The sequence below is a fragment of the Falco naumanni genome, chromosome 10 (genome assembly GCF_017639655.2).
Source record: "Falco naumanni isolate bFalNau1 chromosome 10, bFalNau1.pat, whole genome shotgun sequence".
NCBI lineage: Eukaryota > Metazoa > Chordata > Aves > Falconiformes > Falconidae > Falco > Falco naumanni.
The window spans coordinates 11,905,760-11,933,229 of NC_054063.1; the positions used below are offsets into that span (position 1 = coordinate 11,905,760).

A 27,470-nucleotide genomic window follows, 5' to 3' on the forward strand; every position below is an offset into this window, starting at 1 on the left:
ACACCAACACATTCTCAAATACCAAAGCTTGTAAGTTTGGGTTTTCTCTGCCTGAAATCAAGTATCTTTTCAGGTAAGTTTGAATAACTCGGTAACATGTTCTATGTCTATTTGTGATGTATCAATACCTCAATACCTTTTTGTATTCCATTTTTTAAAATAGGCTAATATTTAATATTAAAAATAACAGAAAACATTCCTGTGTTTTCCTTTTTATTTATATTGGGTGCGACTCTTCTATTATGTCACATACAGAAAAGTCCTCTTGCAATTTCATGGAGAAATAACATTTATTTTCAGTATTTACACTATTTGAAGCATATATAAATGCTTTTTGCCATGTTTCTACTTATATTTATGAGTAATTTCAAAATCAACCTCTAGACAAGATTAAATATGTTACAAACTTCTATTCCAGAAGCCAATCTATTCACCAGTTTTACTCCAGTGTGTCTCTTACTGCAGAGAGAATTTGATTTGAGTTGCAGTAAGACATGCAATGGGCATGTAGGTAACTTGTAAATTCTGAACAAGAAACTGCAGTCAGTGGAAAAGTCAGGCAGAAAATCTACAAGCAGGTTTTTATGTAAATTGTTTAAATCTGTAAACTGTTGTTCTTTATCTGCTGTATTAAAGCAGTACGTAGGGAAACAAGAAAGTGAAAATTGATGTGTTAACAGTGCTGTATGGGAAAATACCACAATTTGTTGTAAATCTAAAACTTTATTGCCTAACCAATGTCCCAGTATTAGTATTTTAAAGCTAGAGAGTGAACATGACTCTTGTTGAAAGACAGAATTTTACCACATTTTGTTTGCTTGTTTCCGTGGGGTTTTTTCTAAGTTGTATCAGAAGATATGTGTTACATTCTTAAGTATTTTCATTTGTTAAGCACAAATTCACACATAAAACTGCAAAACTGCTTATTGCATTGTAAGCCTGTCGTCCATCATTTTCCATGACACTTATCATCTTTAACAGAAAAGGAAAGGACTTTCTGGGTGTGATGGAGTGTCTAGAGTTCTTTATTCAAGTGTTGTGCCAGAAGCTTTTTGAGAAAAAAAAAGAAAAAAGATTAGGACTGAATGAAGAGGAAACAGGGAATAGAAAAGGCTGAAGAGAGACCTGAGAGGATTAAAATACTAAGGTTGAATAGAGGTGACTGAAAAAGTACAGGGACCAGTGAATATCTTCAGTTTTTCATTGTGAAACTTCCAGCAATTTTCCAGTAATATCTAGGCCTCAATAAAGTCTAAGAGAGAATTCCCTTCCCTTTTAAAAGGGGCAGAGATTATTCCTAGAGTTTTCTTCTCCATTATCCTCTGCTGTTTGCAGTCTTCCATGTCCTGTATGCATATAACTCTGTACATCTGTTAACTCAGTTATGTGAATTTCTGTGGTGCGTTATGTTCTGTGTTCCTCTGAAAGTAAACTCATCAGAAAATTTCAAGCAAAGCTTTAGTTAAACAAAACTAAGATTAAAAGTTCACAGATAAATGATCTTAATAAAGCGACATCAAATGACACTAAAAATTAAATTACAAATAAATTTTAAAAAAGGCAGACCAACATACTGAAAAGTCATTTGACGTATAGAACAACTGGTACCACCTGTGTCATCCTCCAGTGTAGTATCACACTGTACAGAGAAAGTAGTTGAGTCATATTTTCAGTCGTCTTCTTTCCATAAAGATGTTTAATTATTTTATAAATTTGATACACATACATTGCAGTTATAAAATATTCATTCAAATATGAAACTATTTATTTACCTGTTTTATCTTCTGTTTTAAGTACAGGAAGCAGTACAGCTTAATAAGAAGCTAACATCAGTGAATAAAAGACAAGAGACTGAAATAAGTAATCTGAAGGAAGTAAGTATAGTATGCATTTCTGAATGTATATCTGGGATTCTTTGGGACTTCTACAAGCTACCGTAGAATAGAAGTAGTGGACAAGCAGCAGAACTGTTCTTCATTCTATGACTAATGGCTACATTGGGCTATGCTTCCTTGTTGTGCACAGATACTTCAGATGAATGCCAATTAAAATTGGAGCAGCTCTGAGTAATTTCTGTAACTTGGGAATTTTTATTTACCTTATAGTGTCCTACTTATTTCTTGTTAATTATTAGCAGCCTCTCTTACTCTGCTGCGCTGTGTTCTCATTGCTTCTCCCATCTCATATGGAAAGGTAGCAATGGTGTTTCAGTTTAGTCAAAGAGAGATAGAACATTGAAGAATAGTTGTCATAGAAGCAAGCAGGTAGCTTGAATGTAGGATAAAAAGTGTAACTGAATGTTCATCAGAAATGGGAGAATTTTGTGACAGGGGAACTGAGACATTAACTAACAGTGATACTATGGACAAAGAAGTTGCCTGGCCATTAAGCTCTTTTCTGCCCTTTTCTATTCAGAAACTGGTATTTGCCAGGTACACTTCTGAGTTGCACTCTTAAGCATATGTAATGGTGGGAAGAATAAAGTTCTCATTTCCCTTTGAACTGTTTAAGTGTTAACAAGAGAAAAGCAAACGGACCCTCTGACGTCAAAATTGTCCTGTAAACTCAGTATCTTTCCATACCACATCTTTTTCACATCTCCTTATCTTTATATTCTACTTTTTTTTCCCGTTTGATTCTCTCAGGATTTTAGGTAGGGAACAAATGCATGATTGTTCTCAGCTTCTTGGCCTAATGTTAATCCCCAGCTTCTGGATGAACTGTTTGGACTACCATGGAATCTGCAAATTTTTTTAATTTCTTGCAAAACAAAAAGGGGAAGGGGAGATAATTTGTAAATGAGGAAAAGAGACTATGACTATTTTATATTTGGGTTAAATTGATCAAAAATTGGATGTTTATGTCATTTTTGTGCCTGAAAAATGAGATTTGAAGGTACAGAAGTACTTGAAAATTCTTCTTGAAACTAGTGTTGTTTTCTTTACTTAAGAGCATACAGCCTCTTATTGTTAAAGGCTCTTTGGAGTATGATGCCTCTAGAAGCCTGACTTAAAATTAACTTTTATCTTGAAATAGAGACAGTTTAAGATTGTTTCATTCTTACTTTCTTTAGTGCTTTGCTTAATTTTTATATTTAATATGTGAAGATATTCTAGCTACAGTAAAGAATAATCAGGAATTCAATCCAGATTTGTTCACTTATGTACTCGAATATAACATGACAAACCTCAGTGTCGAAAAGGTAAGTTTTGAAGTGACTGGTCTCAAAGATTTCAGAACTCTACCATCATATAAGCAGACTGAGAAACACAATAACAGTAAAGCAGAACAGTGGAATAAGTCTCATTTTCTAAATCACAGGTTATATGGCTTTTAGAGATTTTTATTTAGCTGTATAACTCAAATGATAGGTTATATGTATTATATATAAAAAACTATATATATTTATCTGAAATATTTGATGGATGGAAGAGCAACAGCAAGATACTGGAAGTTGTTGGTGATAACAACTTTCCTCTATAGAAAAGCTGTATTTGTTGGAATGCTAATAACGTCATAGCCATGAAAGTCTGAGGGCAACTTTGTCTTGTGTACATAGGGTACACTTCAACTGTACAATTCATTTTTAAAAGGATAAATAATTTTTATGTGACAAAAAGAGGGACATTCATTTAAAATGCAGGATATCTTCTATTGTAATATATTGTGAATATAAAAATTTAGGAGGTTTAGAAATTTTTAAGCATCACAGTAAATTAGATTTGTTGATTTTTGTTAAGAAACCAAGAATAATTAATTACTTGGAATTCTCTGAGGGTAAGTAATTTGAGAGGTAAGAAAAAAATTTTACGTGGTAAAATTTGTGAGTAACAGAGGTGCATAAGAGAGACTGATAGTGATTTATGTACCCCAGTAATCAAATATATTGCTTGATCCATTATTTCTTTTCAGCTATACTCCTGATTCTTATGGTCATGGGTGATGCATTTTAAATAAAATACTTTTAAATAAGCAGAAGAAGGGGCCAACTGAAACTTAATCTGGCTTCCTCAATTCACCAGGAAATGCCTTTATCATGGTTGTTTCTGAATTTCTTATTGGTTGTTTAGTATTTGACCATCCTATTCTGAATGATGGCAGAAAACTGAACTGGAATTTAATTTCTTAGCATTTTAATATTCATGTAGTGCCACAGCACTTTGCTGTGGCAATTCCTTATTTTGCAAAAAAAGTGAGGCTTTTTTTATTTGCAAATATGGTTTTATAAATAAAAGTTGTATATAATAGAAAGACATGCCTTTTTCCTCAAAACGCAGAATTTCTGTGAAAACAGAGTTAAAAATGAACAATAGAGTAAAAAATACAGCCCCTTTTCAATATTCCCTATTTCAAGTTTGCTTTTAAACATTTCTGGAAAGTTATGTAGTGAGAGAGTGCATTTCTGAACTGTATCTGTAATGGCACTTGTTAGTTCAGTACAACTTCTGTTTGTGAGGGGCTGTGGGCTTGTGTTTTGGTTCACTGCAAAAGAATAGAGAAAAAGTGCTTGAACCAAGTAAGTAGCGCCCTAAGCTAGTTGCATTTCATTGTGGTTACCTTGTAATGAGCCTAACCATTACAAAAGTGAGCTTAGAGCAGTCAAGTGTTTTCCCTTGTTGGGGAATGTATCTGTTGCAGAGCTGAAGGGACCTACAAGACGTACAAAGCAATGAGAAAACTTTTGATATTTAGAGAGTTTGAAAGAGGGATTACCAATTGGTTTTCACTTGCTATGTAACTGAAAGAAGTCAGCACAAGTTGGAACAGCTTGGAAAGCTGGGTTTATCTGCCTTGGAGACTTGACTGACCTCTAACAGCTCTGACAACTTGTGGGTTCAAACTTCTTTCCTGTATAGACTCAGTGCTGGAGTGGGAATGACTATCCATAGTACGAAAATCTTGATTTGGCTGTCAGCTCTTATCACAGCCATTACTTTGACTCAGACCAGGATGATCTCACACATTTGTTCTTAAAGGGAATATAAAGTTAGTGAATGCTGTTCAGCATTTATGGATAAAAATAATCTCCAATTGTAATGAAATTACAAGTATGTGATGGGTATGTTTAAACATATACAACAGTAAAACCTGGGTTAAGCTGAGGTCCAGGCTGCACCGGTTTAGTCTTCTGGGATTTGTGGAAAAAATATTATTTAGAGAGGTTGTAGTTTTCTCTTGACATTGCCCACTTACAAGTCCAGTTCCTAAGTCTTATCATAACACACTGTGGCATAACCTTCTTTTCAGCAACATTTATTTTAGGATTTGAACATTGAGATATTCAGTGTGGTGGCATTCTTTTCAATCACTATGAAAATGCTTGCAATGAAATCTGGCCAAGGAAAACGTGTCTTTCATTCTGCTGCTTAAAAAAAGGGTTATGCTGCTCAAGGCCTGAAAGATTACAAGACAATTGCACCAATCTAAGAAGGGAGTGAAAAGATAGAGTTGTGATTTTGGATACAGTTAAAGTTTGTGTACGATATCAGCACTGTTCTGGGAAATGGTTACATCTGCCTGCGCTGGCTGCTTTTCCAGTCCCATACCACCTCTTCAAGCTGGCAAATGTGTTTGTGCGGCCTTGAGGGAAAGCAGCATGAAAACTTTGTATTGATCAAAACTACATTTTACCAAATGAAAGGGGAAGTTTTAGCTTAGGTTAACTGGCAAAAGGAGAACACGTTTAAGGAGCAGGACTGTTTCTTTTGTGACACTCTTGACTTGTGCTGACTTGAAGTGTTTCTGAAACCATGTCCCTAAGCGTTGGCTGCTAGCAACACATCAAAGGAAAAGGTTTAAAGCCTTATAATTCTTTCTTAGCATTCCCCCAAACCTGATAAAATTATTTTCCAGATTCAATTTAATTTATAGGGTTCTGAATACTACCAGTAATCTTATTAATGACAGAAAGCTACTAGGAAAAGAAGCAAAGCCTCTGGGGGCGAAATTTTTTTTTCATTTCAGAATACAAGAAAATATACCTATGTATGTATAAAATGATTTTCTGTTATTTTCAGAGCTACATAGTTTCTGCTTTCACTCACCATAGAAAACCTTCCCGTTATTTTTTGTGGTCGGGTTTGTGTTGGTTCTTTTAGGATTTGTGTTGGTTTCTGGTTGGTTGTTGGGTTTGTTTTTTTCTGCCTACAGCTTTGCTAGATAAGCAGATCTGTGTTTGATTGCAGATGTATTATATATATATTCACCTGCTATATACAAAGAAGAAAATCTAGTCATTTTTTCTACCTCAAGGGCATGATTTACTTAGTGTGACATGTTCTTTCTCCACAACAAAATAAGTAATAAGATTTTTATGCACACAATAAACTCTGAGTTTTGGAAAATATATGATATCAGATCCATAGTGGGCTTTTGCACCTGCTTGTGTAGCACACAACCTGTTAGCTGTGTTCTATATACCATCAATGTAGTTCTCTGTAAAGGTTGGCACAGTGCACCTTTTTGCTTTTACAAAGTTAAAATTGCTTGAACCTCCTGCCCCTTAAATGTAGGAACTCTCCTTGCATATTTCATCACAGAGCTTTCCAGTAAAAACACTACAACTAATACATGTTTTCATGGCAGAAGATGGAAAAAGCTTTACTAGCTTGCACAATATCACAATTCTAAAGCTTTGCTGTCTTTGGGTTCTACAGTTGATTGTGCAATCCCACTTAGTACTTACTAGATCATTTTAGATTTATTTATGGCTAAAATACATGAGAAATGCAGCCTCTAGAAAAAAAAAAATATTTAAAAGTAGTACCTGTGCTTCTATTTTCTGTAAAACTTTACATTTGTAAATTTAAAATACAATGTAATCTTCCCTATTTCTTTGTACTGTTATATGATTTTGTCCAGAACAGTTAAACCATTGGTCTGTGATAAGATGGAATTCCAGTTTTGTGAAGAAAAGTTAAACAGACTGGACTTAGTTGTTAGATAAAACTATTACCATTCTGAATGCTTGGTTCACCACTATGGCATCATGAAGAATTCTTGATACTATCTGTGAACAGCATTCATAACCTCTGCGATTTGTCTGAGTAAACGTCAGAGCGCTCAAGGAGAGAGCGATATTAAACAGACTACCTTGTACTAGAATGGGAGGGGTGGGGGAGAACAGGGCACAATATTTATGACTCCAGGAACTATAAGTTGTAATTTAATGAGATCAAAGCATTTGCTGTTTATTTGCTCCACTAGGAGCTTGGAATAAACCAGTTAGAAAACAGATACCAAAAAAAAAAAAAAAAAGAAAGGCACGATATTTAAAAGATAATAAAGACTATAAAATCAAAGGCATATTTTAGATGGAAAATCATGTCATAGAAGCCTCTAATATAAAATTAATTTAGCATTCTCCTGAGATTAAGTAATTAATGTTTCAGGAAAAGCAAAGATCCTGCAGATTTATAGCCAGTTCCTGTTTTTACCAGATAGTCACTGTTCTTCCTTTTTTCCTCCTGATTCCCAGGAACATGCACAGTAGTTATAATAGGTACTTTATTCCTATTGTATATCTCTGTGTAGGAGGTTTTACCAATAGGAACTCAACATCCACTCCTAATAGACTTCTTGGAAGAGAAAATAACAAAATGCTTAAGTATGATGAATACTTCAAACAGAGTAAAATTAGCACAATAATGTTTCATCTCTGAAAAGAAACTTTTAGCTACATGTGACAAGTTTAAAGTTTAGCAAGTCAGTCTTATGAATTTCAGTTCCTCCAATTTATTCTGTTGTTTCCATACATTATTTAGAAGTAGGGCATGACTCAGGATAGTTTAAAAGATTTGTCTTTGTTTTGAATTGCAATGCCTATACTGGGTGAACTATTTATATGTGTTTCCTGTGTTAAGGAACTGAAGAAAGTAACTGCAGACTTGATAAGGTCCAAGGTCACATCTCAGTACAGGGTGGGAGAAGAAAACATCAATCTTGCAGCAAAGGAAAAACAGTTTCAAGAACTGCAACAAAAGATCAGAATGGTATTTTGATTTAAACAAATTTAAGGTTTTGGTGAATACTTTTCTGTTCTTTCTTCAGCAAACATCATGGCAATGATCTTTGACATATACAGATTAATGATTCCTTTCTACTAACTGCATATACAATATAAAAAAACTATTTCCAGAACTTTTTCTAGGGAAGTAAATATGTTATCAATATAAGTATAATTTTATAGTTAAAAAAAAAAGATAAGACATTTCAAAATATTTTTTTCTTTAAATAGCCTCACGATAATACAATACATTAATACAATATTACTAAAGAAAATACACAGAAATGTTAAATGCCTTTTCATGTTCTTCATGCTCTTTTTTTTAAGGAGACAGCAGTTAGTAAAAAAGTTCAAGAACAAAACGCTCACATTAAAGAAGAAAAGCTGGTGAGTTGTTAGTACAACTTTGCTATTTAAAATCATCAACATATATGCCATATTTCTTATTTAAGTTTCTTAAATTATTAAACTAAACTACTAGAACTAATTAAATTCACTTGTTTACTCTTCAGAAATATTTTAATACTAACATGAATGGGATCTTCCTCCACAGTCTTTAGAAAATTTATTACCAGAACAAAGTCCATTGTTTGACACTTCATTCCAAGTCTTAAATTTTGTTTTTGAATTCAGATGGGAAAAATTTGGTATAGCCATGAAACAGTTGTTTACATATCAATTCAGTACAAATAAGCAATAAGGTTTGCTCAACATGCTTGCTGTTCTGCTTTTCTGGTTGACAGCAGTTTGCTATAATATTGCTGGTATTCAAACCAGGTAGAATTGGAATTGTGTCAGTCATATACAGAGGAAATCATATTCCATTCATACAAAGCACATACATTTAGAATATTAAGCTATACCTGTACATAGCTGAACAGAGTTAAGACTGCATTTTGTTGCAAACTCAGATACGTTCCAGAGCAAATCCTGATATTCAAACCAAGGTACATGGAGTCAAGCATTAAACAATTAAACAAGCAAAACAATTATGTGCCCTGTAACAACAGCATAATACTGCTTTGCAGAATATTAAGCATAAAAAGGGGGTGGGGGTCGTGCAGGTTTTTTGTTGTGGTTTTGGTTTTTTTTCCTAAAACAGTTGTAGAATTTTATTCTGCAGTTCATTAAGCCAAACATGTCAGAGAAGTGTATCATTCTTGTTCTCAGGGAGAGACCAAAGCAGTAGCTTGTTTGCACACCCAGTGAGCACTCACTGAAGGCTAATCCAACAGTACACTTCCAACCCATGAAAGCATATTTGCATTTTGAGTTTGGTTTTTAAAAATATTTGCCAATAAACACAGGGGAAAAAAGGAGAGACATTCCTGCCTCATTACTCCCACAGCCCTGAATGCACTAAAAACATTTATATGGAGATACTTGTAGCATAATTCATATGGATATTTGATATATATTATCTAAGGCAAGGACTTTTATTTTCTTTCTGTTCTCACCTGTGTGAATTGTTAGGGTCGGTGGATGGTTTTACCATATGGAGGGCTTTGGTATAAATCTGGGAAGGGCTCTAATATAGAGGTGGACTTTGTGTTTCTCCAAGAACTTGGGTTAGAAGACCTGGATTTCTGTATTAAAGCACTACAAATTCACCATCTGGACTAACTGATGTTGGCTTCAGTGGTTCTTGGACTGAGGCTGAATATAATATCTAAATTATAGCTGATTTACACTGAACTGCATGCAGAGAAGCAATCTTGTCTAGTTGAGTGAACACTGTACTAGATTTAAAAGATATGGCCAACTCTGCTGCTGACCTGTCAGATGACACTGGGCAAGCCATTCCAGCTCTCTGTAGTTCAGTTTTCAAGATGTAAACTGAACGGAAGATAAATTAAGATTCAGCACAAGAATATTATTTATTTCTGTGTAAGTAAGAATTTACATACATGAAAAGGAATGAGAGTACACCCAAAATAATGATTTTATTTTTAGTAGATAGCTGTACACAATAGAACCCAAAATAGATAAATTTGAAAGCTCTTTGCAAGTATGTGAAAATACTTTGTTTTAACAATTCATTCCTCTCAATATATTTTGAAGCAACTAAGCACATTTAAGACTGTCATCTGCCTGAAACTCAGGGGTTTTTTTCCTGTGGATGTCATCTTTTAGTAGCTGCTGTTCTGGTCTTTGGGGAGTATGGATTGGCTTGGCTAGATCATTCCTTCTGTCTTTGAATCTTTCAAAATGTGTTTTGTAATGTTTAATAAAAAATTACTCTCTGCCTCCATTTCATCCATGTTTTCAGCTAACTGCCACAAAGTTAACGGCAGCACCCATGCGTTTGCAAATCTATACTACTTTAGTCAAGTCATTTTGGGTGGCTCTTTTTTTTAGAACTTATTCTTCCTGAAGTAACAATATAGTCTTGATGAAGGTACACAAAAGTTCAGATAGTGACATCAAAATCTGATGTGCTGCACCATATGAAGTAAAGCTAATGTGTGGTAGTTCACATTTATTGGGATTTAATTCAGGAAATACAGAATATTGTCATATGAAGGCGATTCACTAATGGAAGTGATTACTTGCCTGTCATATATTTTCTCTGGGATTATTCATAATTGCCAGAACTGTAATGTGGTACCATAAAATTATTCTGTGAGATTAACGGAACTCTCATTGAGGTTGGATCTGATATATTTTATTCAGATTTGCACTCAAGTATGTTTAAAGTGTCAATGGATTTTAATTTTAATTATAAGAAAATTCTCTAAAAAGGGTAAGTTATAATAATGTTAACTTCTCCAAGGCAAAAGGCCAGAAAAACCTGGAGGAGTTCTGTTTTCTTCCTAGAAGCCCTTCCCCAATGTTGATGTTGGACTGCATTTATATACATGACTTTGTAAACACTGGCAGAATAAAAACCAAATATGTTAATCTAAAAGACATTTTATCTAATATCTAATGTTTAAACTTCAGAAACAAAATCTTATTCAATGGATCCTAATTTGTTTGTATTAATAAGGAAATTCTCAGCTCTCTACAACGTGTGCAGGAGTTGCTTCAGCGAGTAACCCAAACGAACATTAGAATGGAGAGTGAGTTAAATGCACTGAAAGAAGAATATCAGGTCAGATTTTTCTTGATTAGACAAACTACTACTATCTGTTATATATTATTTAAGTCCAGGGCTGTTAAAGACATCTGTATGCTTTTCAGAACTTTTGACCTCACTTCCATTGCTCCCTCAGCTCCTTAACTGTCAGCATGAACCTTGAAGTGCAGGCTATGGTTTCCCTCTTCTAGTTCTCCCCCTAAAGTAAATCACGGTTGCCATTCTTATCAGCCATTTCTGGAGGGTAAAACCAGAACATATTGGAGGGTGCTTTCAAGTATTTTGAAATCAAATATTATGACTTTTATTTCCTATAATTTTCATATAGGTATAAATTCCTTTTCTGGAAAATACTTCAAATTTCAGATCTTCATAACCAGACTTGTCCCCAGCATTGTTAGAGCAGAGGGCCTAAAAAAGAGCATATCCTAAGCCATTTCTTGCTGTGTTGTCTGGTGTCATGTTTATGCTAGAGGTGGTAAGTAGCACAATGGAGAGTGTGGAGTTGCAGCATTCCTCAGTTCCTCTTTGAGCGTATAAAAGTGGCTCAGAACAGTTTAGACTCTAAATGACACTAGCAGTCAGATTGGCCTACAGGGCACTAAAGATTAAGGTCATATCTGTTCCGGTCAGGTGTGCCATGCAGAGTACAGGTACAACCATTAATCGGGCTATTAATAATTATTGTTTATTATTTGTCCATACATAATCACAACTATTCCACTCTTTGCTTGGCTTGTGAGGCCAAGGTTTTGAACTAGAATCTCAGTTAATTTAAAATTAAACTTCCTGTGTGCATGTATATTTTGTTTCTAAGTAAATGCTTCTATGCTGAATTGAGATTAGATTCACTTCACATAAGCCTTTACTTTGTCTTTTAATAGATGTAAGCAGTTTGCTTTCTGCCACAATATCAATACATTAATTTTGCATTTTGATGAAACATGTAGGGTTAAAGATGAGTAATGTTCTCCATCAGAAACTAGGAATTAAAGTACCTGCTTTGTAGTATTGGCTAAAACTGTAGTGACTGGAAGAGAAATAGAAGTCACTAATTTCAGGTGTCAAGGTTCCTGTATTTATATTAGTGTGAGAGTGGGATTTTCACAATTTAAAATTCTTTGATCTCAGAGTGCTCTAGAACCAAGAAGAGATGCCTCTCAACCTGGAAAAAAGTCCAGTTTCTCTTTTGTAGATTGGCTCTTTTAAAAAATAATTTTAAATGACAAAGCACAGTATAATGGGAAAAGTGTGGTTTGTTAGCATGTTTTAAACTTTACACAAAGATTAATTTGAGTCTCTGGGCTGTAGAAGTGCCTGAAGTACATGATTTTCTAAAGCCTCTGTTATTTATATGTTGGGTCCAGTGAAACAGCTGGATTACTTGCTATTCATACAATACTTGGTTTTGTCAAAGAAGGTAACATGCATTTTATTTTTTAAGATTATTGAAATGACTTTGTAAATTAAACCAGAAGTTCAAGATAGTTTAATTAGTATATAAACTTACTGATGATGACTTTTGTGATATGGAGACCCTTTAGGATCTTTGTGTCAGGATTATTGAATAGCAGGTATTCTAAAAGTGCTTTTTTTGATAGTATTTCTAAGCTATCATTTCCCACCTCAAATAAAGTTTATAGTATGCCTTAAAACTCCAGCTAAAACTGTGAATGGTATGTGTGAATCTTATCTTTGAAGACTTCACATAAATGTCTACAAGTGTAAGAGAAGTATAGATTGTTCTCTTGTTATTAAGGTATGAATTAAGTACAAGCCTGTTTTGCAGCCTGCACACGCCAACAATTAATTTCTGATTGTAAATATACTAATTCTGATTAGAGAGCCTGCTTTGATTTGGGTCCTGTTTATATTAGACATTGAGATGGTATTAAGGTTTTCTATTTTTCTAGCTACAGGACAAACTACTTCTAGTCAGCAAAGCTTCAGTGTGATCTTCAAAGGCAATTTCTTGCAGGCATAAGTACTTTAAATGAAATTGGTGTTAAAAGATATGTCTAACTAATAAGAGGCTCTTGATTCAACCTTTGAAAGCTCTGATGACTATACAAGGACTCCTCAATACTTAGTTTAATGTAAATATTCCTTCTTAGTCTTCACTGTGGCATTTAAGATCAGCTAAGATTTGATCTCAGCTGAGTTTTGTGAGAACATTCTCTGCATTCTCAAACCCAAGATTTTCTCACTTGAGAATGATAATTAGATTCAAAACATTTATATAAGCACATACGAGTGATAAGATTTTGAGAGATCACATCTGGAAACATAAAAGTGGCTAGATATTTCAACAGATTTATTTTTTTGTAAACCTGATAAATGCATGTGCAAAATGCAGTGATTCCCTTGGACAACATGATGCAAATACAATGCGATATTAAAAGTGAATGTCACGTGTTCTTGTTCTTTCCATATGAACTCAGGGGGTTATTTTGATTTGTCAGAAATGTCTGTTTAAACAGTAGTCATAAGATATTGTTGGTTTTTATAGCTACTTGTTTGGCTGACAGTTTGATACAATTGCCAGGATATTCCAGTGAATAAGGCATTAACTGTTCATTTTGCGGTGTCAACAAATGAAACTTAAAAAAGAGAGAGCTGAACATATACCTTGAAGGGTCTACCCACTTTCCTGCCAATTTGAGAGCAATTGCTTTAGTCTTAGTCTTTATTGGTTGTAGAATCACACTTGTGATGAATGGGGTCTGAAGGTTATTCCTATCCTCTGTCCTACATCCATGTCAAGTTTGTGGACCTTGCTCATGAAACAGTTTCTTCAGAATAATAGAAAAATGGAAGGAGTGATTGTACAGTCCCATAGAAATATTTTTATTCTTACACTCACAAAAAATTACTGCTTATTTTTGAGCTTGAGATGACAGAATACTTAAACTTGCAAGGTAACTTTCAAGAAAGATAATACTGTCCTTTCTCATTCTACCTATGCATACTTAGTGCTAGGATACCAATGTTCTTTTGAGTTCAGAAAAAAACAAGTTAAAATTCTTTAAATGATGACAGAATACTTGAGAATGCAAGGAATTCAGGTATTCCCCCCTCTGTACAATTACCTTTAACCAAGAAGTATCAAGAATCAAGAAGTAGACTAATTTCTAATTAAAAGACCAAGTAAAAAGGAATTTTACTTTGGAGTATTGCCTCCATAACATTTTTCGAGTGGACTTTCAAAGAAGCTCAGTAGAGGCATAAATACGTAGCTGGTCATATAGCTACATGAATTAAAGTTATGTTTACATTATCAAATATATTTGTGTCATCTATATAGTAGATAATGGATGCATTAAGTCCTTTATCTTCTATTTCGTTTGCTATAAAAATGTGATAGGATAAAAATTCCAACAGTACCTGAGATGCATGTGAACTTATTATTTATTTACACAAGACAGCTTTAATTTAGCATAGTAAAGCTGAGTTAACCCCAAAATGTTGCAAGTACGACTATGATAGCATAAAATTTATTACTAATAAAACTGTTATTTTAATGCACATTAATCTATTTCAGCGATCTAATAAAAATAAAGGATAATCAGACATGTACTTCATGTTCCAGTGGATATGTTTTAGAATTTAAAGTTTTTAGAGTTTATAAGATAAGTTAATAAACAATTTAGAATGGAAAAACAGATCAGAAAAATAGAAGTATTTTCTTTGACTACACAGTAGTTTTTTCTTTAAGCGCAATGGGTCTAGACTGTGCTACATTTCATATTTCTCATCTCTGGACTTTATATTACTTTTTCAGCACATTAAAACTTATGCAGTGAAACTGAATAATGGCAAGTGTTTTTATACCCTTTTATAGCCATTTCTTTTTTCATAACCTCCCCCTGTTTCCTGTTAGCTAAACTATAAGCACCTTTCTGTTAATTTATGAAAATTATTGTTGAGATAGCACATTATCACTGATCTGTATGGCACTTCCAGCATGTTAGAAGCAAAGGTCCAAGCAACATAAAACACATCAAAATTCATTAATGTGGTATTGATTATTTTTTGGATAATTAATTTTATTGCAGACCCTTGAAAGAGATAATGAGCTGCAAAGGGAGAAGGCAAAGGAAAATGAAGAAAAGTTCCTTAATCTTCAGAATGAGCATGAGAAAGCACTAAGAACTTGGAAAAAAGATGTAGGTTTATTAAATTAAATGTTAGAGTATTAAAAGGTTTTTGAAATAGTCATCAAGCATTTCAGGTAATTCCTAAAAGCCAAGAAAATATTACAGAAATAATACAACAAAAAGAACCAATTTCTTTTCCAGTAATGCAGACTATTCTAGAAATGAATATTTTTAACAGGTAGATTTGGGAGAAACATTGACTTCTGTGCTCTAAAAGGTCAGTACACTTCCTGCAGTTCTGTAAAGCAAGAGCCAAGGTATTAGGTGTTACCTTGAATTTAGCACTTAAATATTCCAGAATTACATATTTGCCATTACCTAGACATGGAAGCTGATAAAATTCAGTGTAAATTAAAACTATATGTGTTAAAAAAAATGCAAATTTCCTGAAAAATACAATTTATACAGAGAACACCTGCATTTCTAGGCTGTACTCCTGTATCCTGAAAAATCTATTAGTAAACTGTCTTATAGTAAAAAATGAATGTAAATCCACATGAACTGAAGTGACATGAATGACCATATGCAAAGGGGAAAAAAAAATCAACTTCACACTGGATCAGGCCAAGATACTGAAGGCTTGCATTAAAGCAGAAGTCTTGATTTGACAGGAACTGATCAATTTCAACTGTGGGGTGAAAGAGTATAAGAAAAGGTAAAAAAAAATATCTGTATGTCCTTTCAGTGAATTCACCTCTGTCTACACCTAAACAATAATTTATCTTCAATATTTGCCATTCTTTCTACTACTTCATTACTTTTAAAGAATACTTCAGTAATTATTTAACCCAAAATAATTAGCAAAATATCGTAGCTGTAAACACTATCTGCAATAATAAATGCATGTCAACAAGTAAGAAATATTAATACTTCTTCAGTGAGACAAGACCTGTTTAGTGTGTGGCAACCAGACTCTAAGCAGCATTTGCTTAATAGTCTGTCTTGTTTCTACACAACTGGTACCTCTGCCAGAAAGGTTTTGAATTTGGTATGGATTCTCAGGGAGGCTGTGGGGAAACAAAGCAAAATTGTCCCTGTAATCCTGTTGTCTAGCATTAACTCTTGAGTGCAGCCACTATGGAGATGACTGCAGCTATGAGTCTACAAAATAGCTGAACTGCTCTGATGCTCACTGCCCTGAGAAGATTTGATCTCCCCGATTCCTGGAAGTCTTATACCATAGTTTCCTGTGTAGACATGGAAATGTTTGCATTTGTTCTTTAGAAGATTATTTTTTTTTTTACCCTCTCCATATTTCTGCTATGGCTAACTAGAAATTTGGTTTCTTAATATCTTGTAGTGTCATTATGGATAATGTTAACCTTATACACTGCTCTGGAAATATTTGTAAATTAAATGAAAGTATTTCTGTAAAATTGCCCTTTTATTCTTATTACCCTTGGTTTTTTGATCATCCTTTTTGTTCTAAATACAGAGATTTAATTGTTATGTGCTCACTTGAAGTATTGGATACTTGAGGCAGAAGTGCCAAGCAAATTATTTGCTGTTGTAGTTTTTTGACAATGTAGGTAGAGAATGAATGTTGACTAGCACATTTATCTTTGAGCCAAAAAAAGGAAGAAAGCTACAAATAGAAATCTCACTTTTTCAAACATTGTTACTTGAAGTAAATGGTGAAAAAAAAAAACCCAAATAATAAAAGGTATCATCTGTAATGGAAATGTAGTTAAAATCTTGGTTTGAATGAAAAAGGTCAAAATTATCTTACTTTGTACAAAGAAATCACTTAGCATATACACTTCATTTTAAGAATTTAATTTGCTAAGCTGTTAATACCCCTGTAAAATACTGTTTTACATATTTGAACATGCAGTCAAGATCTATGTTTGTGTGCTCTGTGTGCCTTCAATTTTTACAGGAGGAAAACATGAGAAGAGAAATAGGCGCTATTAAAAATGAGTTGAATTCACTTAAACGAGTTCACAGACATCTTGAAGGTTATCATCCTCCTCAGGGAAATCAGCATTCAGAGAAAGTGGAAAATCTGCAGGTAAGTGTCTCTAATAGCTGCAGACTTTCCATTTCTTGTAAAAATACTAGAGAATGAGAGATATGATAGTTTTTCTAATCTGGCTGGCAGTGTCCATGATCTTCCTTTCACATCACTAAACCTAAAAATTTAACTGATTTAATCAGTGATTCAAGATCCCATGAAAATTCCTCTACCCAGAGAATGTTCCCCTTTCGTCCAGAGGGGCACTTGTATCATAGAAACTGGAGATGTTACCTCAATAATAAATTTATACATAATTCATAAATAATCTATCTTAACTAAGCCCTGTTTCACAAAGATATTTTGCATCAGTGTTTCTCAAATACTGTGGCAGACCAACTGACTTCATATGTATGTGAATTCCCTGGGAGTGTGAAAATCCACTTCTACTCAGAGGAACAAATTTCAGCCTCTGTAATGAGAGACAGATGAGAAATTCGCTTTATCAACATATAGATTATTGACATTCTTCAGTTTTAATTTAAAAAACCCTCAACTTTATTTCATTTAGCATCTTTAAGAATCATCAAAGGCATAACAAGCTCAACAAGGAGGTAAAAGACTGTTTTATACAGTGCGGGTTGAACTAGAATTGACTTTACATTGCTGGGTGAACCATGTCCCTGTTCAGTTCTGTATTCAGAGCATGTATGAGAAGTCAGCAAGTGGTTAAACACATGAAGATGATCTGTTGGAGCAAAAGGAAGAACACGTAGCCCTGCAGCTATGTGTTATCCCTTACTTTAACTGGGTTGCAAATTTATCTTCCAGTCGCTTATAAGATTGAAGAAATGGGAAGAGGCATAAGCCATAAGAATGGCCACAACTTTCCTTGTGCATTGAGTGTATTCTGTTGAGTATTGGTTATATCTCTTTTTCCAATAGTTTTTACATACAAATAATGAATTATCCTTCAAAGAAGGGAAAACTCATTTTGCATGCATGTGATTTTGCTTTCAATGTTAAGAAAATATGAAGACACTAGGACTGTAAAGACACATTATCTTTTTAGAACTAGTCTCTGAATTGTCAGTAAAATGACAAACTGTAACAATATTTTAGAATTTGGAAGAACTGAAAATCATTTTCTTCACAATGTATGTATGTTTGTAGCTCACAAACATACATATATGAGTATATACATATCAGCTGGTTTGTCCTTAATAATGCAATGGAAGTTAGACTTGAACTGATTATTCATTGTGCCAAAGCTGTATGAATTCAACAAAGTATAATGCAAATAGTGTCACTCTTAAAAATCATTGTTTCTTTGAATGAAAATGAAATATGAATTATGTTTAGGGTGCAGAATCAATGCACACAATCAGTCAGTCATGATAAACCATACTTGTGCTTACCAGGGTAACCCTAAGTGTTTGAAAGTAGATAAGCTTAAAGCATATGCTCCTAAATGCAAAAGATCTCCGAGATGTCTTCTAAATATATATCTTACAATATCTTATGGCAAATTGCCATACCTGTTTGTGTTGTATGATCATAAGATTTCATAAGCTAGGCAGGTTAGGCTGAGACAAATCTCCAGTGGAACACTGCCAAGAAATTACAGGAGCTGCAGCAGATCATATTGATTATTCTAATCTGTGGAATTTCACCTTGTATCAGTAATGAGTCTCTGTCTAGTAAAACATAAAAGGGCAAGGTGTTGGCTATGATTTAGATCTTGACTCTGGCTCCAAGTTTTGCAAGGAAATATGCATATAATTATTTTTATATCTAGTGCAATCTAAAATCCCTGTGATTATTTGTGGGGCATGAAATGTAGAATGTATGTAAACTTCTTGATACTAATCACCTGTGGAATAGTAATTAAACAAAAGGCCTTTTAAAAAAGAAAGGTACAATGTCAGACCTCATTACAAGCTCAAATTGCAATTTAGTTTAACTTTCTTGTGTTTTACATTTAGTTTAATATAATTTGTAATACAGCTGTGTACCATTAGAGAATAGACACCTAGCAATGGGTTACTGTAATTCTTTTATGTGTATATGTACAGGGAGATCAGGTTTTGAGGATGTTTTTAGTTTCATGGTATGACATATTCTGTTGAGGGAAAGGTTGTCATAGGTATATGTATATTGCTTAGTTAGATTTTACTAAATCACAGAGGAAAAAAATTAAATCCAGGTTTACTAGTTTTGATATATAGGCATTTTAGTTTATGCAACTTAGACCTATTTTTGAAGGGCTGAACATCCATTTGAAGTTAATGGAAGCTAGGTTTATTCAACCCATCTGAAAATCTGGAAAGGAATCATGTAAGCTTTCTCCCTTTCTAAGAATGCTTTGTCATGTTTGTTTCAGATGCATTCAGCAGTTCAGCCCATACCAACAGATATGGTCAAATTCCACTGTAGTAGCTGTTTTATACCTGTACAAAAGAGTGACATGCACAGTTATATTGTGGTGTTTGGTGTTTCTGTCTAAAGAAACAGCTCCTAGAAGCAAAAGATTATAAAAAATTACAGCTTTTGTGAAAGAAAAAGCAAATTTCTCACATTTGTCTTTGAAAATGAAAGCTTGAAAATGTGATACCAAAGCTGTGTATAGCCTGATGTCATATGTACAATTTCCAAATCAGAATGTCAGGGAAGATTATAATAAAACATGAGGAAAAGAGACATTTCAATTGAAACTTCAAATTGAAGGTGGAGTATTTAGCAGACAAAAACTATTTTTAGGGTCCTCTTCCATTCCTCCCTCCCTCAAATCAGCAAAGCTGGGAGCATCGGGATATCTCTGTGACCTGTAGAAAATTGATTCCTGCAGATTTGTATTCTGCATCATCTACTGTGCCACCACTGCAATAATCCCATTTTTTACCAGTGTTGTCTATGTGCCTCCCTCCATTTTGCAATATGCTTTGTCCTCCCCACACATCCAATGCCCAAGCACAAGACTTGTAACTCCCTCCCACATCCCAGTCTTACTTTTGCAACACCTCCAGTCATGAAAGTATCTTCAGCTTTTTCTCGCATCTTTTATGGACTAAGCAATACCCCTGCTCCCTCCCACATCTTTTATATCCTATCTTTAGGGCAAGAGCCAGCACATGCTTCTGCCTTCAGCTGCCAAACAGTTGATGATGATAAAAGATGCATCTTCTTTTCCTTTTTTTTTGGTGGGGTTTTACTGAAGCATTTCTTCACTATTCAGCTCCTAGTTTCCACAGAACTTTGTCAAATGCAGCTTTCAAAAATAAAGACAACTGCTGCAGTAGTAAACCCGTGACTCAAACTTTTAAGTAAATAAAACTTTCAGGCTTTTACTCCTGTTGAATTTGACTCAAATTCCAGTTAAGAAGCCATCTGGGAGGGAAGACTGGTAAGACTTGCAAATTCATAAGCTTTATTGACCTATGAAATTAAGTTAAAAATCCTAGGTGGTTTGTTAGAAAAAAATAGTGTTAGTATGTGTGTGTATGCACGTGTTTGAGTGTAAACAGCAAACATGCATGTTTTTTCCACATGTAATTCCTGAGCAGGTCACTGATTTAGCCAGCAGACAGAGGGAGTGATCCAGTCAGCACATGTACACACATATTCCTTCCTCTGAGAAGTTCTGTCAATCTGTATAACTTTTCTGTGTGGACTGTAATATAGCAGGATCTAATTTCTTTCCTACTCTTCTAGGGTATTAGTCTGTGCTTTTTTTTTCTGCATTTACATGAACTTTGTATACTTCAGGTGAATGGTCTTTGTTTTCCATCAGAATTTTAAAAATAATGTTAAATTTAAGTCCTGAAGTTCAAATCTAATCAGTGACTATAGTAAACTATTAAAATATGTATAACCTTTTGTTCCTTCTTATGCTAGGGTGGTCAAGAACACTCAAAAGATAGTGAAATACAGGCTGTTCAGAAAGAAAATGAGTGTATGCAATCTATAATAAGAGACAGTAATTTTGGACAAGAAGAAACTGAAGTTAAAGCCACAATGAACTACTCTTTAAGCACTGAGGAATTACAGATAGAACAAAGTAATAACATTACATGGATAACAGAGATAAGTAGTATTGTTGAAGAAGGATAAATGTTTACAGATACAGTATATGACAAGGGAATGCTGGAATCCTGAATTAAATGTTACTGTACTAACAAAGTAAAATTCTTGGTGTCAGTAGTGCTAATCTATAATAAATTCACAAAGTTCCAAGTGAAAGCACAGTACTTCCAGTGGCTGCCCTGGGACTCTAAGTTTAAAGACCTGTGTGCTGTAACCCTTCAAGCTGTTGCAATACTCTCTGCATGCCAGTTCAAGAAGTCAATAGGGGCTAGAACTATGATGTGTATAGAACTGTCTGGAAGCAAAACTGAGGGCTTTTCCTTTCCCATAAAACAATGAAAAAAGGCAGAGAGTGAGTGTGCTGCACAGGACAATGAAGGTCTGTTCATGTGGACAGTCATAACGCTTTTCTATACAAAGCACATTTTAACTCCAGTAAGTAATTTTCTGAAGCCAGCTAAAGGAAATGTACTTAGTCTCTAATGCTCAGTCTCTAAAATGTAGGAAAGATAAGTGGAAATTTAAAAGCTTGTTAACTGCAAAGTGACCGCTTTAAAGGATCAGTGCTCACAGCCTTCAGAAAACACCTTTCTGATAATGAAATGCTTACTATTCCTCACCAGCCCCCTACCATCAAGTCATAGCATATTCCTTTTGCTATGAACATGGTCCCTTAAACAGTTTTTGTCTTCCATTTAGCTAAAAACGCCACTTTCAACATTAAAGACAAATATAGTTGCATCAGTAACCAGAGGCTTATACTTTATGTAGACATACAATGGTTGATTAAGTATGTGCTATAATTTCATAATGAAGACCCCTTTCAATAATAAGGAGGACAGATACCAGTTGGGAAATATTTCAACTATAAGCCATATCTAAAATCTACAGAATGTTATTTTCTGTTTGAACAGTTTATAAATATTTTGCAATATTTCAGTAACTTTTTGATAGACCTGTGTGTGTAAAGTAAGATAAGAAAAATCAGCATTGATACTAATATTCAGTTCATCTCTTCAGAAATTTTAAACTGTAAAAATAAAGCATTAGTTAATCTTTGGGTTATAACTAGAGAATACACTTATTCTTAACAGGTTTACAAGTTCTTGAAAACAGTTTTAAGGATGAAATTAATGTTGCTAGCCCTTATGAAGAAAAGCAAAGGGAGGCTTCTCCCAGGAATACCCTCTGCACAGATACTGATTTAATTACCCAAGGACAGACCTCAGAAATACATGTCACTGAGTGCAAAGAAGCAGAAAACCTAGGAGCAACATGTAGAATATTACTGGATGAAAACAATACAAATTTAGGACAAAACCTACAGGACAGCACCAAGCCGTTGGCAGCATGCCACACACAAACAAGAAAGGTCTTTTTAGGCAGTGCTGACACTAGAGGTGCCTACAAGAAAAATGGAAGTCAGGAGACTGACTCTAGCGACCAAGAATTGTGCAATACTACAGATGAATCAATTTGTGCCAAGGCAGATGAAAAATCAAATACCATACAACGCAACAAAAGTGTCCTTACACCTGAAGCACCCAAAACAGAGTCTGAAGTGGTTCTTTGCACTGAGAAGAAGAATGCTGCATGTGAGAGAAGTACAGATAATCATCAAGCTAAGGAATTAAGTTTTGGCATCCTATCTTATATTAAAGAAAATTCTCAAACAGAATACCAAAAATGTAGCTCGCTGGACAGTGACAGTTATGTAGGCAATGGATTACAAAAACCAGAAAAAAACTTATCAAACGTGAGTGGTTTACATAAACTTCCTTTTAAACAGACACACATAGATGCTGAAGAAAGAAATGACGACAACAATGCCAGAAACATAAACGGTACACTGAGAAGTAGTAGTGTTCCAGCAACTGCCACTGACAATCTACCAACTGTTCATTGTGATAACGCAAGTGGTGATGATGCCACAAAAGAACACAGTAGTAATATGTTTCTCTTGGGTACTTTCAATTTATGCCCCCTCAAAATAGAAAGAGGAATAAATGCGGATGACATGCACAGCAAGCAACCTGAACAAGACTGTACCAAACAAACAGGGAATGCTACAAATACGTGTACTTCAAGCACTGAAGCTGCATCTCCAGTAAAGGCTGATGGTCTTGAAGTAATTGCTCATAAAAAAACCCAAACAGATAGAATTAATACAGATAAATTAATTCCATGTAAAAAAGCTAACGATGATATTCAGATACACTCCATCAAAAATGGACATTCCCTGGAGATTAATAATTCAACAAATTACACATTGTTAGAAGAGAAAAAAGACTCACTGAGCAGTACAGTTCCAGGAAGGAAGTTTGCTGACGGTCACCTGAAAGAATCATGCTCTTTACCCATGAGAACAGCTGGAAATTTAGTAAACATAAGTGGAAGGTCATCCTTTGATCTTTCAACCTCAGATAAAAAAGCTGAGAAAACTCCAGTATCCTTAAATTTTTCAGACCTCGGTTCTTGTTCAAGAGTAAATCAAATGAAAGGTCAAGCTACATGGACTTCAGCTTCCAAGGAACCTTCCCTTTTGAATGAGAAACTACCACGCTTACTGGAAAACACAAAGGTTATTTCAAAAACACAGTGTCAAAATCTCAGTGAAAATGTTGACAGAAGAGAAACAGCACTAGGTAAGAAAAGGAAGCATTTCTTTTGAGGCATGTACTGAATACACTTAGAAACAGTATCAAAATGTGAAATTTTCTGCATCTGAGTTTAGTGTAACATTAGAAAAATGTAAACCTCCTGACATTTTAGTTATATGGCACAAAAAATATTGAAAGATGAGATTTGTCCATTAATTTATAGTGTAAATGCAACAAAACAATTTTTGTTTGCTCAATTATCTGATTATGTAGACAACTTCTCATATTTCTCTTTGTGAAAAAAGCAGTGCAATGACAAACTGAATATTTATAGGCATTTCGAACCCTAACATAGAGCATGCTCTGTCAGGGCTCTGTATATATCTGAAAAGCATTGAGCAGCTTTTGGAAATTATTCAGTGCCCTCATTTTGCATAACAGTTGGATAGTTTTTAAACCAGTAGGTGCTTCTTTGAATGGGGCTTAGAGAAATTTTACTTTTTTATTTTATTGTAGATTTTTAATTCAGATGGACATTTAAAACCATCTGAATGTGTCCAATGTGTGAAAGGACAAGCTTATATTCTTTGAAGCTCTGGAAAACACACCTAGCTGTTAAGAGTGCTCAAGGAGCTTTTTAATCTCCTACTGGTGGCACTTGGTGATTATATGCTGAGCAATATTTTGCATATGCAAATCAGCAAATAGCAACTTCATTCCATGTGTTTCTAAGTCATTACTGAAATGTGGAAAAAAATGTATTTTAGATTTGGTTTGCAATAAAATTAGCTGCTAGATTACTCCTATATTTATTTACTAAAAGTGTTATTTCTAAACTCGGTTTACTACCAAAGTAATAAAAGTATCATCTCTGTTCCCACAGTAAACTGACTCTAATACATTTACAGGTGTTGCTCTACTTCAGTAACTGGACAGAGTAAAAGATACCTAAGTGGTGCCTGCCTTTCTCAAAATAAAGCTTGCATGTGGGTTCTATCCTTAATACATGCTGTAAACTTTAAAAAGCAGATAATCTCTTAGGTTCTGGAAGGAATTAAAGCCTCTATGTGTGTAGAAAAATGGAGCTTTGGGTGCTTAGATGGTTTTCAAAAGAGCTACAGCCACAATACAGGGTGTTTGTGTCTATTAATGTTTTGTTGATGTAGTGTTTTGAGTTTTGGCCCTTGAACGTACACAGAGCAGAAAATGGACTCCCATCCCTTAGTCTTGTGGCCAGTGGCAGTGAGACAGAAAAAGTTTAAAGAAAATTTTGTTTCCGTACTTGGCCTACGTATATTTGTATACAGATGCATATTTTTTTGCAGTTCAGTTTCAGAAAAGTCTTTGTCCCTAAAACGATAGCAGTGGTAGCAAGGTAGCAGAATCCTGATCTCAGATGGTACATTATTTCTTTTAATAATGTGAATTTTGATACCTGAATTTTGATACCTGTTACAAGAAAATGAATGCACAGTTATGGGATGTTTTGCATGTACCTTTTCTGTAAGAACAGACAGCACTAGCTGAAGTTCTTCCCTGTGTTCCTCCTCCTTTGCTTCTCAGAACCTTTCTGTATGCAAAGTACTGTAACTCCAAGAAGTGACTCTGAGAGGTTCATCCAAGGGGATTTTAATATAACTAGTTCCTCAAATGAGTTGCCCAGTGACCAGCACAGTCACCAGACCTCCTGAATTCTAGTAAAACTTCACAGGGAGGATCTTGGTCTGTGTCCCAGATGTGACTCTCACTCATCATCCTGCCTAATTTAGAGAGGTCTCTACTTCAGCTTGCCGGCTTCTCTGGATCATGCAAGAACCTTACTGTCAGGGCACCTAACAGTTCACTGTGGTACTCAGCACTGCAACTTCCAAGATCTTTTGTGGCAGGTTTTTGTTGTTTTGAGGTATTTTCCAAAACAGCAAAGCTGGAGTGAAATCCATGTGGACCGTGTCCCTGATTTTTTTTCTATTTTTTCCTACTTAGTGAAGCACAAACCATTTAGCTGTTTGGGAGACCTAGAGGTGAAGTGCATTGGTGAAAGAGTTTAGTAAGCTTATCTGAAGGAATTTCTTTTACTGCCTAACAACAATTCAATTTACTATTTATACAACTCCGGTTACCAGAGAGCAGCCATACCACATCAGTAAATGGAGGAAGGAACTGGGAATGGGCAAGATCCTCCTGGCAACTCTTAAAAAAAGAAAACAAACACAAACTCATAACTGCTTTCCTCTTTTTCCCCAAGAGAAAATACCAGTATTCTTAATTAACTGTTACATAACTATGTATTTTCATAGCAAAACAAAGATTTTACTATTGTAGCGGTGATCAACGGGCATCTGTGTAGTGACAAAACAGCTACCGTTTTCGTTATGAGTAATTGTGAAAGTACACTTATGTTGTGATCTTGCAAGGAACATACCGTTGTCAGCGGAGTCTACTAGCAGTGGATATAGCCACTACAGGATTGGAGCCTTACACACTGCTCTGATTTATCCCCTTATTTGCCCTTCCTACCTTTAGTAGATAGCTATAGCCTGATTTCCTGAAATATTAGGTATAGCCATTTACAGAAAGACTCATTTAAAATGCTATTTGTTTATGTAAAACCCTTGTATTTGGATTCTGTCTTTTATTACAAGTCCCCTTGGATGTCAGGATGGCAGTAATTATGTATTTTATTATCATTATCAGAAGGTGATACTGTTTGAAAAAAATATATTTAGTTAGAATATTGAGTACATACATTTCCTGTAAATCACAGTTTTGTCATTAACTTAATGTGTACGTGATACAAACCATTTTTAATCAGAGTAGAAACATACCTCATCTTTAGAGACAAAATAGATGCAGAAGTATGTGAAAGAAAAAAATGAAGAGGGAAAAGCCTGCAACAGAGATTCAGTGATTTAAAACATAAATATTTGATTTTTTAAGATCAGAGGTAAACCAGAAGTTTAGTTACTTTACAATTAGTGCCTAGAGACCAAATTGCAGTTGTTACCATTTCCTTTTTGTCAATCAGGTTCTACCAGTTTTAACAGAGCTGCCGACACTTTGAATACCTCTAGTATCCACCGACACCCCCAGGGAGACCCTAGTGAAGAATGGAATGCTATAGCAAAGACTTTTTATGATTCTTCTTTTCCCACAGAACATGTAAGTCAATTAAAAATATTGCGGACCAGACCTCAGTGAGCTAATTCCACAGATATTTGTACAACTGTACGCATCTGGATACTTTAGGACTGAGTCAATCTCCAAAATAATACCAAAAGGGCAACAAGGCACCATTTTTCACAATTAAGGTTGATAGAAAGCAGCAGGAAAAAGTCACAGCGCATGAATCAAACAGATGCTAACCAGTCTGTTTGGGAGGGGAGGAAGAGGGTAGTTCATTGTGTACCCTAGTAAAAATCATCACCTACAGTAAAAGTAGGAGTTAAAAAAAATTTAGCAGTAGTACGTAAAAGTATAAAAACATTGTTTCCTTTATTACTTGATAGGAACATGTTGTTTGAAAGAATCTGTGAAAGACTAAAAATTCAGAATATCTATGAATTAGAGCCTATCCATTTCTTCTGTGCTGCAG

General features: G+C 34.6%; 1 protein-coding gene across 1 annotated transcript in view; it reads left to right on the forward strand.

Annotated features, from left to right (window-relative positions):
* The window catches only part of CCDC73 (coiled-coil domain containing 73), a 57,680-nt gene that overhangs the window by 27,031 nt on the left and 3,179 nt on the right, over positions 1 to 27,470 (forward strand). Inside the window, exons 8-16 of the mRNA XM_040607883.1 lie at positions 1,795 to 1,874; positions 7,863 to 7,991; positions 8,333 to 8,392; positions 10,995 to 11,099; positions 15,140 to 15,250; positions 17,121 to 17,252; positions 21,090 to 21,252; positions 22,373 to 23,923; positions 26,904 to 27,037. Of these exons, the coding sequence (XP_040463817.1) occupies positions 1,795 to 1,874; positions 7,863 to 7,991; positions 8,333 to 8,392; positions 10,995 to 11,099; positions 15,140 to 15,250; positions 17,121 to 17,252; positions 21,090 to 21,252; positions 22,373 to 23,923; positions 26,904 to 27,037 (2,465 nt within the window). The remainder of the gene's footprint in view (positions 1 to 1,794; positions 1,875 to 7,862; positions 7,992 to 8,332; positions 8,393 to 10,994; positions 11,100 to 15,139; positions 15,251 to 17,120; positions 17,253 to 21,089; positions 21,253 to 22,372; positions 23,924 to 26,903; positions 27,038 to 27,470) is intronic.